This window comes from Symphalangus syndactylus, chromosome 12, assembly GCF_028878055.3.
Source record: "Symphalangus syndactylus isolate Jambi chromosome 12, NHGRI_mSymSyn1-v2.1_pri, whole genome shotgun sequence".
Taxonomy (NCBI): Eukaryota; Metazoa; Chordata; class Mammalia; order Primates; family Hylobatidae; genus Symphalangus; species Symphalangus syndactylus.
In genome coordinates this window covers 65,125,428-65,144,474 of record NC_072441.2, presented here as the reverse complement: position 1 = coordinate 65,144,474, position 19,047 = coordinate 65,125,428, and the positions used below count along the sequence as shown (strand labels likewise).

The window sequence follows — 19,047 nt, the reverse complement described above, 5'->3', positions numbered from 1 at the left end:
AAGAAAGAAAGAAAGAAAGAAAGCTCTAGAAGGGAGGGCCTAGCTCTCTAGGAGGTCAAGAATGATTCTTAATTTTCTGACTTGGGTGACTTGGAGAATGGTAAATCTATCCTATATCAGGAGGAGCTGGTTTGGGAATAGGGGTTGGGGAAATAAATAAGTTCAAGCTTTGACTATGTTGCCTGTGTAACATCTCATTCATATATACATACATACCTGTATATGTGTATATATATGTACATATATAGAGATTTATATGCTTAAATATTTTCTTGTATAAGCTACTTAACACATATACATACAAGTCTATATTTTCTCTCTAAATAATATATAGGTATAGATATATTTTTAAGTTATGTATATAATGTATATTATAAAGTATACATATAATATTTATAATTAGTGAATGTTGTAGGCATAAGTAATAACAACTTCAAACTAGCTTAAACATAAATAGTAATTTGTTGGAAGAACACTGGGTTATCAGAGAACTCAAAAGCAACAATTATATTTGGACTTCATAAGGGACTAGAACTGGGGACTAGAAAGCCATTAGGATTTCCAGGAATCAGTTATTTGTATATCTCTCTGTCCCTGGCTGCTTTTTTCAGTCTTTCCTATGCTTACTTTCCTTTCCTTCCTCCCCAGCCCCATTTTCTCCTTCTGTGTTCTGTCATTTCTGTTTCTCTCAGTGTATCCACTTCATTCTTACATCTTTCTCTTTACAGTTTGGCTTTCCCTTCATAGACAACCATGTGGCCAAACTTGAGGCCCCTACAGCCCTCTATTTACATGTCATGAGTTCGGGCAAACAATACAGAATGAATAATATCTCAATCCCACTTTTTCTTTTCTCTTTTTTTTTTTTTGAGATAGGATTTCACTGTCACTCAGGCTGGAATGCAGTGGCGCAGTCACGGCTCACTGCAGCCTCGACTTCTCAGGCTCAAAAGATCCTCCCCACTCTGCCTCCTGAGTAGTGGGGACCACAGGCACATGCCACCATGCCTGGCTAATTTTTGTATTTTTGGTAGAGATAAGGTTTCACCATGTTGCCCAGCTTGGTCTTGAACTCCTGACCTCAAATGATCTGCCTGCCTCAACAAGTGTTGGGAATACAGGTGTGAGCCACTGCACCCAGCCTCAATCCCACTTCTAAAACTTCTGGGAGGAATCAGATTTATCCAGGTGTTTATTCCTTGTCCAGTCAGCTGTAGCCTAAAGACAGGATTAGGTTGCGTAAATAAAATTGCCAACGGTCCTCATATATCTTCCTCTGTACATCTCAAAAAACAGACTTGGGAGTCATTATTTTCTAGGTAGCAAAAGAAGTCCTAGGCATAAATGAAATCACTAAGGAAAACTGTATACAGTGAGAATTGAACTGAGGGTGGAACCATGGATGCACAGAAATGTCTAAGGAATGAGTGGCAGAAAGACAGTTGAAGATTCACTGAAGAGGTTGTCAGAGAGACAGGACAATAACTAAAACTAGATATCCTAGAACTAAAAGGAAGAAGAAATTTCCAAGTGAGGAGTAATATCCAAGATAATAGGTAAGGTAAATACTAAGAAGAATCCATTGACTTTAGCAATTAAGATGTCATTAATGAGAGAAATTTTATTTTCTTTCCTAAAGTGGTGGTGGTGGTAGTTGTTCTTGTTGTCTTTCCATTTTAACAGGAACAAACATATTTAAGGCAAAAGAATGGACCTTAAATTATGGAACGTCAGTATGCAAGAGTGTATTATATTAAGCTAATACATTTAGCCTAAAATAATGCCCTCCTTTGTAAATTATTACAAAGGTTGTCTAATATAAGGCCAATTTTACATAGTAATATGAATAAAATCAGGGTTGTTATGTTGTCAAAGCTATAAGCTATAAGACCAGACAGTTTATTTTTGGCAAGCCTTTATTAATTCTAACTCCACACAGGGTGCAAACTCCAGAAGGTAGGAGAGGGGGAATATGCTGGGGGGTTTTGTTTGATTATATTTTAAGTTCTTAGAGTATTTTTTTCTGTCTATGACTGTGGTAGAATGAACAAATTGTTAACAATAAGGAGTTTTAATGCCCAGGAGTACTTAATGTTTTTTGTTTTTAATTTTCCTTCAACCTTGATATGACTTCCCGCATTCTGGAATTTGCTTATGGACCTCGTAAGTTCAGAGTTGAACTATTCCCCTAGTTCACATAGCTATTTAGTCGTCTTTTATGCCTTCTGATAAATTTTTCTCTGCAAGCCAGTGATGAAATTTGAACTTTTGTTCCAAGGGAGTGTTTCTGTAATAGTCATCCATTATTTTGATGTATTAGCCAAACATTGACTGACAAATGAATCTACAGAAAGCAATCCAGGAAGAAATAATTAGGTCTCTCCTACAGTATAAAAATCTCATATTTTAGGAAATTTCCTCACTAAAGCTATGCAGTTTTCTACCTTATAAAGTGAGGATAATACTATCTCTTAGGGTTACTGAAAAGAATTAAATAAGCTAATATAAATTAATGTTCTTTATAAACCATAAAATGCTATATAGGTTAGCTAATATTATTAACTTTGCTGTTTTGTATGTGTTTCCCACCTTCTTGAATACCAGGGTTTGTTTCTCTTGATTTGAAGTTGGGAAGAAGAAGAAGTTGGCCTCTCATGGCTGAGGGACAGGGCAAAGGGGATTGCTGACTGGTTCTTTGGGTGCTGAAAGCACAATGTTCTCTACAGTTTCTAATGTGTCTAACTTTTAAAACTTCCATTTTGATGTGCTTTTACTTTAATCATGGCTCAAGGTTCTGGAAATTTTCTGGATTTTTAATGAGTTTGTGTTTTGGTATATACTTTCTGAATATAGTAAAATAAAAATTAAAATATAGCTGTTGAAGGAAGCTTAGGTGTAATCTCTGTGAATCATTATGTTTTAAAAGTGAAATTTATAGCTGACCTTGGTTCAGCACAAAATTAGTCATCCCTTACTAATGCAGGATATTACATCAGAAATTCCTGGGTTAGTATCCAGCCCTAAGCGGTCAACTTCCTGGCCTAATGAAGTCCCAGAATAGCTCTCAGTTTAGCAGACATTTATTGAGCACCTACTGCATGTTAAGTACTCTAATAGGCTCATCTCAGTATTGTTATTCAAGTATTTTCAAATTTCAAATAAAATATAAATACTTGAGTATAATTGATAATGAAATATCCAATCACTAGAAAAATAATAGCTGAGTAAATGTGTAAATATGGTAAAATAAGACAAGGGACTTTATTTATGGTCAGAATCCTAGGCCTTCGGTTTGCTAGTTTAGGTTTTTTTTTTTTTTTTTTTTTTTTTTTTTTTTTTTTTTTTGAGATAGAGTCTCACTCTGTTGCCCAGGCTAGAGTACAGTGGCATGATAATTGGCTCACTGCAACCTCTGCCTCTCAGGTTCTAGTGATCCTCCTGCCTCAGCCTCCCAAGTAGCTGGGACTACAGGTACATGTCACCACGCCTGGCTAATCTTTCTATTTTTAGTAGAGATGGGGTTTCACTATGTTGGCCAAGCTGGTCTCAAACTCCTGACCTCAAGTGATTCACCCGCCTTGGCCTTCCAAAGTGCTGGAATTACAGACATGAGCAATCACACCTGGCCTATCTACTTTATTTATTTATGTATTTACTTATTTATTTTTGAGACGGAGTCTTGCTCTGTTGCCAGGCTGGAGTGCAGTGGCACAATCTCGGCTCACTGCAACCTTCACCTCCTGGGTTCAAGCGATTCTCCTGCTCAGCCTTCCTGAGTAGCTGGGACTATAGGCGCATGTCACCACGCCCACCTAATTTTTATATTTTTAGTAGAGATGGGGTTTCACCATGTTGGCCAGGATGGTCTCGATCTCCTGACCTCGTGATCCGCCCACCTTAGCCTCCCAAAGTGCTGAGATTACAGCCATGAGCCACTGCTCCCGTCTTACCTACTTTAGTTTTACAGTGCCTAATGAAATGCCACATATATAAACACATTAATAACTGGGTAAAATTATTAACTGATGGTTCTAGGAAATCACCAATGACATGTCTGCTTCTTTCTCCATACTAGTCTTTGAGCTCCCAAAGAACAATAATTAATAACAACTCAAGGCCAGGTGTGGTGGCTCATACCTGTAATCCCAGCACTTTGGGAGACCAAGGTGGACGGATCACTTTAGGCCAGGAGTTGGAGACCAGCCTGGCCAACATGGCAAAACCCCTCTCTACTAAAAATACAAAAAAGTAGCTGGGTGTAGTGGCCTGTGCCTGTAATCCCAGCTACTTGGGAGGCTAAGGCACAAGAGTCACTTGAACCTGGGTGGCAGAGGTTGCAGTGAGCCGAGATCGTGTCACTGCACTCCAGCCTAGGCAACAGAGCGAGACTCTTCTTCAAAAAAAAAGTAGCAACTCAAATTTATTTATTTATTTATTTATTTAGAGACAGGTCTGTCACCCAGGCTGGAGTGCAGTGGAATGATCATAGCTCACTGCAGCCTCAAACTCCTGGGCTCCAGTGATTTTCCCACCTCATCCTCCGGAGTGGCAGGGACTACAGGCACACACCACCATGCTGGGCTAATTTTTAAATTTTTTTTAATTTTTTAAGCACTATTTTGCTTAGGTTAGTGTCGAATGCCTGGCTTTAAGTGATCCTCCTCTTTGGCCCCCCAAAGCGCTGGGATTACAGATGTGAACCACCACCCGTGGCTGCAACTCACATTAAGCACTTAAAATGTTCATCATTACAACTCTCCATAGCAGCTTCTAGAGGGTTCAGCAACTTGTTCAAGATCACATAGCTAATAAGTGACAAAGCTTTTTTTCAAAATCACCTCAGCATGATTTTGTAATCAATGTTCTTTCCCATGATGCCGTCCTGTTCCCACACCCAGCACAGTTGTCTGGCTCTTTAGATATGCTGTTGATGCTGGGATAAATAATGGATAACTGTCTTCTACCTTGCTTAGCCAGAGACTTTCCTTTTTAAATTTTTTTTTCTTTTTAGTTTTTAAAAACAGATTTCATTTGAAAAGATTAAGACTTGTTTACATGTTATTCTGAAATAAAACTGATTCTTACCTATTCTCCATTGCAGCCTTTCATCATGTTTCTGTTTACCCAAAAAAGGAGCTTCCTTTGTTCATCCATTTCACAGCAGGATTTTGCTCTTCTACAGCAGTGATAGCCATTCTCACACACCAGTTTCCTGAAATCATGGGTATTTTTGCTAAAGCTGTAAGTATGATCTCAAGGACTTGTGTAGATTATTTGTAAAACACACAAGAAACCATCTCTGATCTGCCTGTGCTAACCCAGCTGAACAGTGGAAGATATTTGTTGTAAATTAAAGGAATTGATTTGTATACAGTTGCTGCCATAAATATGTCAAACATAAATTTTTGGTGATTTGAGCTACTTCTGTTGCTTAAAAGTTTAAAGAATACAATATAAGATTGTAACAATATAACATTATAAAGTTTGCTCTTATAGATCACTTTTGGTGATAAACAGCATTTGTTACTATCTTTGGTATTTTTAAAAATGCCCTATTTTGTGAACAATCATTAGTTCTCAGAATTTGTTGAACTTCAAACTCAAGAGCACAACTAGGATGGATAATAAGTACATAAGGCAGGGGAACAGATGAGACATTTGTCCCTAGGTACAGAATGTGCCTATGTTTCAAAGGTTCTCCAAGTTATTGTGTCTGCTTGTTCTTACTGACCTTCCACAGACTTGGCTATAGAACCATGTGTAGGTCTTTATTTTCATTTTTACCCTTTAGTTTTGAACTACTTCCCCATTTCCTGAACCAGTTAATATTTGAGGACTGATATTACAGTGGGTATCCCATCACTATTTACACTTTTTTTTTTTTTTGAGACAAGGTCTCGCTCTGTCACCCAGGCTGGAGTGCAGTGGTACGATCTCAGCTCACTGCAGCCTCCGCCTCCTGGGTTCAACAGTTCTCCTGCCTCAGCCCCCCGAGTAGCTGGGACTATAGGCACATGCCACCATGCCCAGCTAATGTTTGTATTTTTTGTAGAGGCAGGGTTTTGCCATGTTGCCCAGGCTGGTCTTGAACTCCTGGGCTCAAGTGATCTGCCCGCCTCAGCCTCCCAAAGTGCTGGGATTACAGGCATGAGCTGCCATGCCCAGCAACTAGTTACTTTTCCGTATAAACTTATTAATGTCACTGGCTCAAAGTAAAATTAGCAAAGATAATTGCCTTTAAGTCTCCAAGCCTTTTTAAAAATGTATCTTTCTTGTACATCTTTGCATTTCTACCAGGTAGTAAGAGTTAAAACCCAAAAAGAAAATGCTGATTAATTGTATTCCCAAAAATAAAAACACTGAGAACCATGGAAAAACTAGTCCTTACTTGGTAATGTATTTTCTGTATTTTTCTCTATATGCCTCCATTCTAACTTGTTTCCTCACAGTTTCTTTTTCTGCCTTAAGAATAGTTTATTTTGTGCCTTAAAGATTAGTTGGCTTTTTTCTGGCACCAGTGGTAAGAGCAGTGGTTTCCCTTTTTCCCTGAAGGTCAACCATATAATGTGTTAAGTTGCCACTGGCTGTAGGCCTAGGAGTCTGAGTCTGCACTTGATTCTGGGTCAAACTTCAAGAAGAATGACTTTCCACTGTTGTTCAGGGAGTATAGCTATTTGGTTTGGAAACTGACTATTCTATTTCTTTTTAGTGTAAAATGAACACTTAGTGATCATACTCATAACTGTTATTTGCAATAGTGCTAATAGTTGAGTGAGTGCATCTCAAACTGAAATGACCTTACTATGTAATCTGGCATGGAATAAAAATGGCCTAGAAAGAGAATTCCATCCATTTAATCGCTGGAAAGAAAATGTGCAACTGTGTATGTGAGATCACAGGCAAGCCAATGGGAGAGATGATTCTTGGATTTGTCTCAGGCAAGTGGAGTGGGAAGGAAGTGAAATAGAGCAAGGAGGGAAATCTAGAATCTGGAATAGATCTATGCCAACTGTTAGTAGTATATTTCCATGGGGTACAAGCTACAATTAATGTTTATAGTGTTTGCCTTTACCTAGGCAGTCACTAATGGCACCAGAAGAACCTTTACGATTATATAGCATAAGTTCCTTAGCACTCCTCTAGTAGAGACTGAGAACGAATAATTACATATTTTAAACGGAAGCTTCTTTTTCAGACCAAAAGTTATTGATATACTGCTTTTCTAGTTGATGGATAATAAGCAAGCATTTATTTTGGTATCTGTATAGGTGATGGTATATAGTGTTAAGAATGTGCCTAATGATAAACTTTTACAACCACATTTTTATCCCTGTGGCCTTTACATGTACATTTTAAAACCCTAAAAGCTAAGTATTTACTGAAAGTTCCTGCAAACCAATATTTGTACAGGATTTCCAAAGGCAGGTTCCATTTAAGAGTTAATGGGAAATGACTGTGGTATGGGCAGTTTCCAGCTTTTTTTTCTTTTTCTTTTTCTTTTTTTTTTTTTTTGAGACAGAGTCTCGCTCTGTCACCCAGACTGGAGTGCAATGGCGTGATCTCGGCTCACTGCAACCTCTGCCTTCTAGGTTCAAGCAGTTTTCCTGCCTCAGCCTCCCACGTAGCTGGGACTACAGGCACGTGCCACAACGCCCAGCTAACTTTTGTATTTTTAGTATAGATGGGGTTTTGCCATGTTGGCCAGGCTGGTCTCGAACTTCTGACCTCAGGTGATCAACCCACTTTGGCCTCCCAAAGTGCTGGGACTACAGGTGTGAGCCACCACACCCGGCCAGTTTCCAGCTTATAAACACAATGTGTAGATGCCTTTATAGACAGACAAACAGCAAGGGAACTAGAGGGTTAAATTACACTTCTTCACCACTTCATAGTGTGTGCTTTATGCAGTAGGAGCATCACCATCACCCAGGAGCTCATGAAAAATGCATAACCTCAGGCACCATTCCAGACCTTCTGAATCAGAATCTGCATTTTAACAAGATCCACAGGTGATCCTATATATACATTTAAAGCTTGGAGAAACTTGCTGTACTCTACCCCCAATAAGAGGAATTTAGAACAGCTCGATAGTGCTGCCTTGTCAAGGTGGAAAAGAGGCAGCATTGCAGAGTGGTTATGAAATAGATTCTGGATACAGACTGCTTTGCTTTGAATTCTAGCCCTGAAACAATGCTGTACAACCTCGGGTAAGTTACTTAACTTTTTCTACCCTTAGTTGTAAAATGAGAATAATACTACCTCTCATGGGTTTTGGTGAGTGTTAAATGACTTTAAAATATGCAAGTGTTAGGACTATGTCTACCCACAGTAAAAACTAGGTGAGTGTTAGCTGTTGTTGCTACCTTTATTGTCATCATCATCACCAAAGTGCAATAGTGGGAAACCCTACCCCCTTCTTGTTTAAAGGAGATATGTCCTAACAGTCAGCTCAAAACGCATTTTTCCATGCGTTTTGGAAACTGTAGTATAAATGGTGGTTGGGTATAATTTTAAAAACACTATTAGTAGGCCAGGTGCAATGGCTCTCATGCTTGTAATCCCAGCACTTTGGGAGGCCAAGGCAGGTGGATCACTTGAGCTCAGGAGTTCATGACCAGCCTGGGTAACATGGTGAAACCCCATCTCTTCCAAATATACAAAAAAATTAGCCAGGCGTGGTGGTGTGCACCTGTGGTCCCAGCTATTCAGGAGGCTGAAATGGGAGGATCGCTTGAGCCTGGGAGGTAGAGGCTGCAGTGAGCCATTATTTCACTATTGCACTCCAGCCTGGGCAACAGAGCAAGACCCTGTCTCAAAAAAAAAAAATACTGTAATACTATGCTTCTGGCACATTATGTGTATATGAATGTAGAAAGTGAAGAAATGTTTCAGGTTCTAGGCACTGGCAAACTACCTTGTAGAACAGAACCTGTTGGTAAGTTGCAAACTGTCTGTGTTAGCATTTCAAGTTAATTCAGATATTTGATGGCCAAATAAAGTAGAAATTGGTGAAGAATCTTTGAGACATACTTGTTCTATTTCAGAAGATAGACTTTTAAAAAATTTCCTAAATTTCTTTATTGTTATCATTGTCTCTTTCTCATCTAATATCTTTTCGTAATAGCTCACATGCCAGAGCAAATTGAGTTTGAATTTCTTAAAATGCATTTGTTAAAAAAATTGTGTTACTGTGAGGCCAGGCACTGGAGACTGATTTTAAATAATTCTCACTGTACATCAGATTTAGAGAAATGAAAGGGAATGAACTAGAATGGCTAATGGTTTTAGTGCCTCTTTTTTTGCATGGTATAAGGCTATGTGGAATAGACTTCATTTTTTGCAAGTTAGGATTTTTTTCCCCTGATTTTTCTCCTGGCTGAGATGAAAACCTAGTCTGACATTAGACACAGAACAATGAAAAAGTGTTGCATAAATCCCTGGAGATGTGGAATGTGCTTATATCAGAGCTGATATTCTCTAAGGCCAGAATTCCTGAAAAAGGAAAAATTGCTTTTAAGTGGTAGGTCATTTTCTCACCTGCTTTGAAGCCTGCTGGATTAAATATGAGAGTTCAAAGTAAGGGTAGCCAGCAAACCAACTGAACTGGAATCTGATTCTGCTTATCTGAAAGGAGCTTCTTTATTTAAGAACAGCACTGCCCTCTCCTTAGAGAACCAGTCTTCTACTCTGGCCCCTTTCATTTCTCTTGCAAGAAAAGTGTTCTTCTTAGCAAGGATTGGGAGGGTGTTATCACAACAGTGAAAAGACTTAAAGATGGTCTTGGGGGTTTCACTAACTTACTGATAAACTCAGACTTGTGGTATGTGACTTTAGTGTTTTGAATTCAGAAGTGTGTTTAAATATTAAAGTCCCTAGTTGGGGCCAGCCATGGTGGCTCACGCCTGTAATCTCAGCACTTTGGGCGGCTGAGGCCTGCGGATCACTTGAGGTCAGGAGTTAGAGACCAGCCTGGCCAACATGGTGAAACTCCGTCTCTACTAAAAATACAAAAAAATTTAGCTGGGCGTGGTGGTACTTGCCTGTAATCCCAGCTACTTGGGAGGCTGAGGCAGGAGAATTGCTTGAACCTGGGAGGCGGAGGTTGCAGTGAGACGAGATCGTGTCGCTGCACTCCAGCCTGGGTAACAGAGCGAGACTCCATCTCAAAAAAAAAAAAGTCCCTAGTTGGGTTTTAACTAAACGGGGTAGTCTTTGCAATTTTGGCAGAAAAGGGTGTTACAGGTAAAGGTAGGAATCAGAGATTCCCAAATAAATTGTTTTAGTCCAGCAAAACTTTGTTGAAGTTTGTTTTACTGAATGCATATTGTAGCTGTGCTGTGATGGGAATGGGCTTTGTTTCCACATATTTCTACTAATCTTTATGTGGGAAAATGTGGTTGGACATGCCAATGATGAATTTCTGAGCAACTCATAATTGGCTGGCTCCACTGTAACTAGGGCCTTACAATCTGCTTGATTAATTCTTTAAGGACTACATTAGCCAAGTTGCATGATTTCCAAAGATATAGAAGGTCAGATGTTACACTAACAAAGAACCTCTCTACAGAATGTCTCACTGGGGTTTCTTTACTCCCTTCTCAAAAATAATTAAAATTTTTCTTCCCAAATTACATTTTTAAAAGAATAAGCAGATATAAATGCCAAGTGTCTTTTACTGAAAAGTGAACAAAACTTTTGGGAAGATTTGTCCACTATTCTTACCATTTTTTTTCAGGGAAAAGACTGATCTTCAGAACCGGGGGAGTTAATAAACAATTATAACTATATATTAATGTATACCAATTGAAAAATATATGATTTTTTAAAGGTTCTGAGTTTTCCATTATTATAACCTGTGACATGATAGTTGTATACTTCTTTATTAAATTCCTAGGGCCACATTCAGAAATTAATGATTAAAATAAATTTCTTCACTTTGTTTGAAAATGGATTACTTTCAAAGCTATGAGACTTTTTTAGTTTGTAAGAACTGATAGTTTTAAAAACATTTTGAAATGTAACTAAACCTACATTTTTGTAAAATATTCTATAACCATGCTATTTCCACAGTTACAAATCTGAGTTGTTTCCCAGAGATAATACAAATAATAAAATAAACCTATTGTGTGACAGGTCAAAATTTTTAAATGTTTACATATTTGTTCCATTGTTGGTGCATCTAAAGTATTTGGGCAGTCTGGCATATTCAATTTTAATTTTCTTTACTAACTGGGATTTTGGATCAAGAGAAAAGACGTTCTCTACCTCCTAGAAGGGTATTTCTCATGTTTCATCCTTGTTTTTCTCCTTCAAAAAGAACCACAATAAGAAATTTGTGAAATTGCTGGTATTATTATTCATCCAGATTTTCTAAACACTGAGCTCTTCTAAGGGGGAAAGAAAATAATAAAAGTTAGGAAAATGTACTTTTTTTTTTTTTTTTTTTGAGACAGGGTCTCACTCTCTCATCCAGGCAGGAGTGCAGTGGTGCCATCTCGGCTCACTGAAACCTGGGCTCAAGTGATCCTCCCACCTCAGCCTCCCGAGTAGCTGGGACTACAAGTATGTGCCTCCATGCTAGGCTAATTTTTTAAAATTTTTTATAGAGATGGAGTCTCACTTTGTTGCCCAGGCTGGTCTCCAACTCCTGAGCTCAAGCAATCTGTCCACATCAGCCTACCAAAATGCTGGGATTACAGGCTTGAGCCACCGTGCCCAGCCATGTCAATGTACTTATTATTATTATTATTGTTATTATTTTTGAGACAGGGTCTGCCTCTGTTGCTCAGGATGGAGTACAGTGGCACCATCTGGGCTCACTGCAATCTCCACCTTCCTGGCTCAAACCATATGCCCACCTCAGCCTCCCAAGTAGTTGGAACTACAATATGTACCACCATGCCTGGCTAATTTTTGTATTTTTGGTAGAGACAGGGTTTCACCATGTTGGCCAGGCTAGTCTTGAACTCCTGAACTCAAGTGATCCACCCACCTGGGCCTCCCAAAGTGCTGGGATTACAAGTGTGAGCCACTGCACCCGGCCAACAATATACTTTTTAACGCATGTGTATATCCCTTCCCCAGGGTTTAATTCAGTTTTAAAGTTTGTAGAAAGCATCATTTTTCCCGTTAACATGTGCCTGTCAAGTATGAGGTTCACAGAAGCTCTCCCAGAATTTGTTTCACATATGTTTAATCATCTTTTCCCCCCTCAAAGTGAAAATCTCATTGCTAAAGTTTAGGACATCATGTCACTAACTGCTACTGATATATTTATTGCTTAATCATTAGCACTTGGGACACGTGGAGTGCTTAGCAGTTTTTAGAAGAGCTGTGCTTAGATATTGATATAAATCACTCATTCAAAACCCATTCTCCTAGTGATATTATAATTCACAATAGGAAACACTGATCTTTGTTTTAGAAAACATCTCTATCTTGCAGACCCAGCATAGTCTTCTAAATTGGGAGAATCATGGGGTACAGAAGAAAATTATAATATTGAGGAATAGTTTTTAGCTTTTTTCTTGGTGGAGTTTGGCCCCCTTCCCCTACCAATCAAATGAACTAAATTAGTAAGGCTACATAATATATTACAATTCTAAACCAAGAGTAACTCAGACTTCAGTTAGTGCTTCATTTTTTTTTTTTTTTTTTTTTTTTTTTTGAGACGGAGTCTTGCTCTGTCTCCCAGGCGGGAGTGCAATGGCGCGTCATTTTTTAAAAGAGATTATACTTATATTCTCATTTATTCTTACTGGAGCCATTGGAACATAGACTTACTGAAACCATGGGAACATTATAGATGTAAAGTTTGAGTCATCAAAGTTAAGTGATGTGCCTAAAATTACACAATTGATAAGATAGCTTATTACTTTTAGTCATGATACATACTTTTGATTTCAATAGTATGTCACTTCACAACTTACACTGAAGTGAGTACAAAAGAATAAATTTCATACCAGAGATAGTAATGCTGAGGATATAGAGAATGACAGAGTGGTGGTATCCATTGGCTTGCTGGAGAAATCTTCTTAAAAGAGTTAAATTTGGAGAAGAGTTTTAAATGAAGATGCTGATGTGGATTGTCGGGAAAATAAAAAGGGTGCTTAGATTGGAGAAATGTTTCCTGCAAAGACAAGTATCAGTGGGCAAATAAGCTGCCTGGGAGTACTGTTCACAGTTTTAAGTCTGTTTGATGAACTCCAGTGCTTTAAAATAAAGAATGAAAGCTGTGCATGATGGCTGACGCCTGTAATCCCAACACTTTGGGAGGCTGAGGTGGGAGGATTGCTTGAGCCCAGGAGTTTGAGACCAGCCTGGGCAATTACAGTAGTAATTATAGTAGTAAGAGCTCATAAAAATGAAAAGTAAAAATAAAAACAAATTAGCCAGGCATGGTGGCGCACCCCTGTAGTTTCAGCTACTTAGAAGGCTGAGACAGGAGAATCATCTGAGCCCAGGAGTTGGAGGTTACGGTAAGCCATAATAGCAACACCACATTCCAGCCTGGGACACAGAGCAAGACCTTGTCTTAAATAAATAGGTACATACATACATATATATGTAAATTAATTACTTAAAAATAAGGAACGCAGCCGGGCATGGTGGTTCACGCCTGTAATCCCAACACTTTGGGAGGCCAAGGCAGGTGGATCATGAGTCAAGAGATCAAGACCATCCTGGCCGACATGGTGAAACCGCGTCTCTACTAAAAATACAAAAATTGGCTGGGCGTGGTGGCGTGCGCCTGTAGTCCCAGCTACTTGGGAGGCTGAGGCAGGAGAATCGCTTGAACCCAGGAGGCAGCGGTTGCCGTGAGCCAAGATCGTGCCACTGCACTCCAGCCTGGCAACAGAGTGAGACTCCATCTCAAAAAAAATAAAAATAAAATAACGCACATATGCTTTTCTTTTAAACTGATTCATTCCAATGTCATTCCTCTTGCTAGTTAGCTACTTAAGAAAGAATGCCGCTTGGTCATTTACATTGCATACCCACGTTACTGCATAAAGGACTTCAGCCTCTCTAAGTGCTTAAAATGTACAATAATACTAAAGAAACAGTAAGCTCTGGTTTGTAATGATTCAGAGGGAATTTGACTCTCAAGTTACTTTTTTAAAGTTTTAATATGAAGTATAAATGTGTACCTTATGTTTCAATATCAGTCTTCTTTCAAAATCAAAGGGCAAGTTTGTGAAGGATTATAGGGGAAAGATAAACTAAACATAATAAACTTTTGGTCTAAAATATCGTAATCTATAAGTTTTTTCCCTAAAGTAGGAATTTTAGGTAGCAGAGGCACTTCTAGTAATTTTATCAATAGGTAGGAAACTTGGGTATGTTCCTTAATGCTCATGAGGCCTCAATAAAATATTGGGTTTTAATTGGATGTTCTATCTGAATTTGAGGAAATCATAAAATTATCTTTGTTCTGTAATAACATTAAGATTGTCTTAGGTCCGTCTTGACAGTAGCCAGCTTCAAGAAGAGAAATTATTTGGGATTCAATAATACGTAACAAAATTAAGAGTAGGATATTCAGAGAATGCAGATCACATAATCACCTTCTGACCTCACTGTGTAATTTCAAGCATTCTAGAAATAAAACATGTATGTACTGTTCAAAGTGTAGAAAAGGGCTATGTTTCCTTTAAACACCCTTGCAGATGACCAACGTGACAGAGAGAGAAAGATGCAGCTTAGGGGACAGTTGGAGAAGGGAGCACATTCCCACACTCTTTGTTAGGAACATGCCAGCTCTTGTCTTCATTTATTCAATATGCTGCAGTCCCAGTTTCTTTTTTTTTTTTTTTTTTATACTTTAGGTTTTAGGGTACATGTGCACAATGTGCAGGTTTGTTACATATGTATCCATGTGCCATGTTGATTTCCTGCACCCATTAACTCGTCATTTAGCATTAGGTATATCTCCTAATGCTGTCCTTCCCCCCTCCCAGTTTCTTTCTGAAGCCAGAGTTGATGCTTTTACTCCCAGGTAGCAGCAGCTTTACAATTACATTTTAATCCGACAGTGTTGTTAGACTCCTATCAAGAGTACAGCCACAGCTGTTCTTGGCAGGCAAATACATTGCTGGTTTTCCTTCAGTCACAGTGAGATAGAAAAATGTTCTCTGTCTAGGGTGTGGACGAAGGCACTTTACTAATCTTATGCATAATTCATCCTTGGTTGCTGGGGCACTCAAAGTTGAAACTTTGCCCTCTGATAAAATTCAGCTGGATGTTTTTTATTTATTAGACTCTGATCCCTTTAGGGGTTTAGCCCTTATTGTGAGCCCAGGGATTCTAATTTGGCTAAGCCCTAGCTGTGAAGACTTTTCTTACTAATTTGCCCTTGGTGAATTTTAGCTCTTGTAATACCATCTTTAAAAAACAAAAAACAAAAACTGCAGTAGAACATGCAGTTCAGAGAGTCCTGGATAACCTGCAAAGAGTCTTCTTTGAATGTTGGCTTATTGAATGGAAGGACTCCAATAGGGCCTGTCTTGATTTGTTTTCAAAGTTTAGATTTTTAAAGAGCCTCAGCAAATTAAAACATGGTTTTAATTGTTCTATAACATGCTAAAATATGGTAATGATTGTTCTATAACATATAACAGGTCTTTGCGTTTCAAATTCATTGGGTACCTATGAAGTATAAAATATAATCCCTGTTCATAAGTAACTCATAGTCTAGTGGTAGGGGGTTTGAGATGGGCATGAAGATGTATTAGTATAAGGTAGAAGCTATTGCCACAATAGATTAGTTCATCCTTGAATATTCATTTATTTGACTGGAAGGGAATGGTGAGTTATTTTCACATGGCTCCCATAAGATATAGTGACCCAAAAGGTCAATCTAGACTAATAGAGTATGCTTCCTTTCAGAAGAATTTATTTGGTAGGTCAAGCAAGAACATATAGAAAGAGATATCTTTATTCTTTTTCAAATATGTGACGTGGAGTACTTTCATCTTTATACCCAATAGCTGGAATTCATCTTTTTGTAAGCAGTGGTATTTATTATAATGTTTATATGAATAGAATTTATCAAAAAATGGAGAGCTCCACAATTCAAAATTTAAGAAATGTCTCACCTCAGATTCACAGAGTAATTGCCTTAAGACAAAAGCTCTACACTCATACATTTTATATTCCTATTTTATATCCTCTCATTCCTAATAATGACAGATTAATAAGAACTAATAGCCATCCTGGTTTTCAATATGAAACAATGTGATTTCATGTGAAGCAGAATAGAATAGTAAGAGTTAGGACCAAAATTACTTAGTTCTTTGGGCATGTGAGAGAATAGGAAAGAGCTACCCAGAATTTTCCAGAGCTCACTTGATAATGTCAAGAGCTGCAGCTGGCAGTCACTGATTCTGAAAATAGGCACACATCATGTTAATTAAAAAACTAAATAAAAGGATATTGGGATAAGGCAGTAAAATAAAGTTCCTTTTGCCCTTTCTTTATAGCTGGGTTTTGCTGATCAATTCTGCATTTTTGACAATTCTACCTCTTTACAGGGAGAACCACCAGTATTACTTTCTCTTTAAGTAACTGAAAAAATATTTCCTATCTTTATTGAGCTGTCTCATTAAAGTAACAGACTAGCTGGATCATTGGGGATATGACTTTGGGATATACGTTTTAAAATAGGCACAGAGGCTGGGTGCAGTGGCTCACGCCTGTAATCCCAACACTTTGGGAGGCCGAGGTGGGTGGATCATCTGAGGTCAGGAGTTTGAGACCAGCCTGGCCAACATGGTGAAACCTCATCTCTACTAAAAATACAAAAATTAGCCTGGTGTGGTGGCAGGCGCCTGTAATCCCAGCTACTCGGGAGGCTGAGGCAGGAGAATTGCTTGAACCAGGGAGGGGAAGGTTGCAGTGAGCTGAGATCACGCCACTGCACTCCAGCCCTAGTGACAGAGCGAGAATCCATCTCAAAAAGCAAACCAAAAGGCACAGAACCTCTCCTTGCGTTTATACAAATTAGGCATGTAATCAGTAAATATGGTGAAATGATGAAAGTATATACAGGAGAAGAGCAGGCCCAAGGCTAAATTCTAAACTACTCATGCAAACATTATAATAATACTAGAGAGTTGTAGAATATACTGATTTAACCTAGTGTTGCAGTAGAAGAAAGGAAGAAAAACTATTTGATCAACTTGGAGGCAGAAAACTGGGGATTTGGCTTTGGAATTTACTTTATTGGTGACTATTACTTCTCTAGCTTGTCACTCACTTCTCTGAGCTTGTCACACCTACTGGAATAAGCAGAAATTATTATTCTTTGCCTAGGTTAACAAAATGTACATCTCCAGATAGTAAGTTAGTTGCATGATGGCATCTTCTAATTCAGAGGTCTAATTTGTAGCATATTGGTAAGGAGGCACATTCATATTTCTGGGTGGTAGGGAGCCCACTTTCATCCATTCATCTGCATTCCTGTTCAAACTAGCAACTGTGTCTGCTAACATTAGGTTCCCAGAAAAAAGATGTAAGTAAACCCCAGTTTCACTGAGCTCCTGTGAAGGTACCACCTCCATAGAACTTGGTTGAAGATAATGAGCATAGTTACCTTTTTTTTTTTTAACTTTTATCTTTTGGATGGCATTGAGAGTAACCTTCTGTTTTTTTGGCCTCAAGTTCCATACTGAATTTTTTAAAATTGCATTTTGAGCAATAACATTTCCCTGGTTGCTTAACCAGTTATACAAGTTGAGACTTCTGTCTCTATGCCTATTTTATAATAGCTTCTCTGGGAGAACAGATGAAAAATAAGCCAGTTAGATATTTTATGAGTATTGAAATCCTTTCCATTCAGAAATGTAAATAAAACAACCAGCATGAGCAATCAGCTTATGTCAGATTCCATGGGTTTGTATTACATAGGGAAATTACAGTGCAACCTTAAACATGCTTCTTAATGAATTCATAGTGCTGTCACAGTTGAATGTAAACCCTTGAGCTTTTCTTTTGTGAAGAGTTTCAGAAATCACCCTTTATAAACTACCTAGGGGAGGGAAGAGAACTAAGATGATACTAACAAATGCTATCACTGGTTTTGTGGCTGCCTCCCTTCCAGCACCAAATTTTGCCAGTTAAGTAAAGCAGAAACCTAGAATATGGCACACGTTTTGGCTTATTCAGTGTACACACACACACACACACACACACACACACTCAGTGCCACACTGGGTCAGACCCACAGTTCAATACTGTTTCTGAAAGTGGCACCAGGGAACTGCTTTGGAAGAACAAGATTGCACTTATGGTTTTTATCCTCAGAAGTTAGGGAAGTTTGGTTAAGAAGTATGACAAAAGCCCCATAAGTAGCAATTTTTACCTTTAGCAAATGAAGGAAAATAGACACCTAACTAGAGATCATGAAGTCAGAATTTGTCTCCTTCTTTGCCTGCTACTTCAGCACCTGGTAGTAAATTAGAATAAAGTTCATTTATTAGTGAGCTGGTTTTGCAGTCTCTAAAGCTCTTTTGCAGCTCTTCTATTCACTATGGCCTCAGATACGATAAATCTGCTAGCTGCAAAAATTCAATATACCAAGTAGAATATATAGGACCAGTCAAGTTTTAAGTTTAGGAGTGAGGAAAAGAAGCAGGTATTTTCTATTTTAAATTATTTTCTTTTCACATTCTAATTTCTTAAGGGTTTGGCTTGATTTATGCCAGGTTCTGGGCCTGTAAGCCTACATTAATGTATCACAGTACTGGACAGGATATTTGATATCTCCTACTTGCCCAGAATCTCAAATGATAAGGAGCTGTAGTTAATGATATGTAGCATTTTGTTGAACTTTACAGTGTAGATCTCTGTTAGTCCCTGGGTCTGTAACAAATGGACTCATCCTTGTGCTTTTCCATAGGTGCCCTGATGTTTACTGACATAAATCAAGATACTATGTGGCTCTATAGGGGATGCTGAACCATTTGACAGTCTAGGTGCACACAGTCACCTCACATTATTTAAGCCCTGATTCAGCATTCTAATTTCTCTGTATTCCCCAGTGTATAT

At 38.4% G+C, this 19,047-nt stretch overlaps 1 protein-coding gene across 14 annotated transcripts in view; it reads left to right on the top strand.

Annotated features, from left to right (window-relative positions):
- The window catches only part of ST7L (suppression of tumorigenicity 7 like), a 107,962-nt gene that overhangs the window by 86,483 nt on the left and 2,432 nt on the right, over nucleotides 1–19,047 (top strand). For 8 of the 14 annotated variants that reach the window (XM_063625713.1, XM_063625715.1, XM_063625712.1 and 5 more), the window contains one exon: nucleotides 5,102–5,241. In XM_063625713.1, coding sequence (XP_063481783.1) covers nucleotides 5,102–5,241 — 140 coding nt within the window. Of the gene's footprint in view, nucleotides 1–5,101; nucleotides 6,378–7,908; nucleotides 12,690–19,047 lie in introns of those variants that run through there. The other 6 variants (XM_063625709.1, XM_063625707.1, XM_063625714.1 and 3 more) reach the window with 3 other exon arrangements.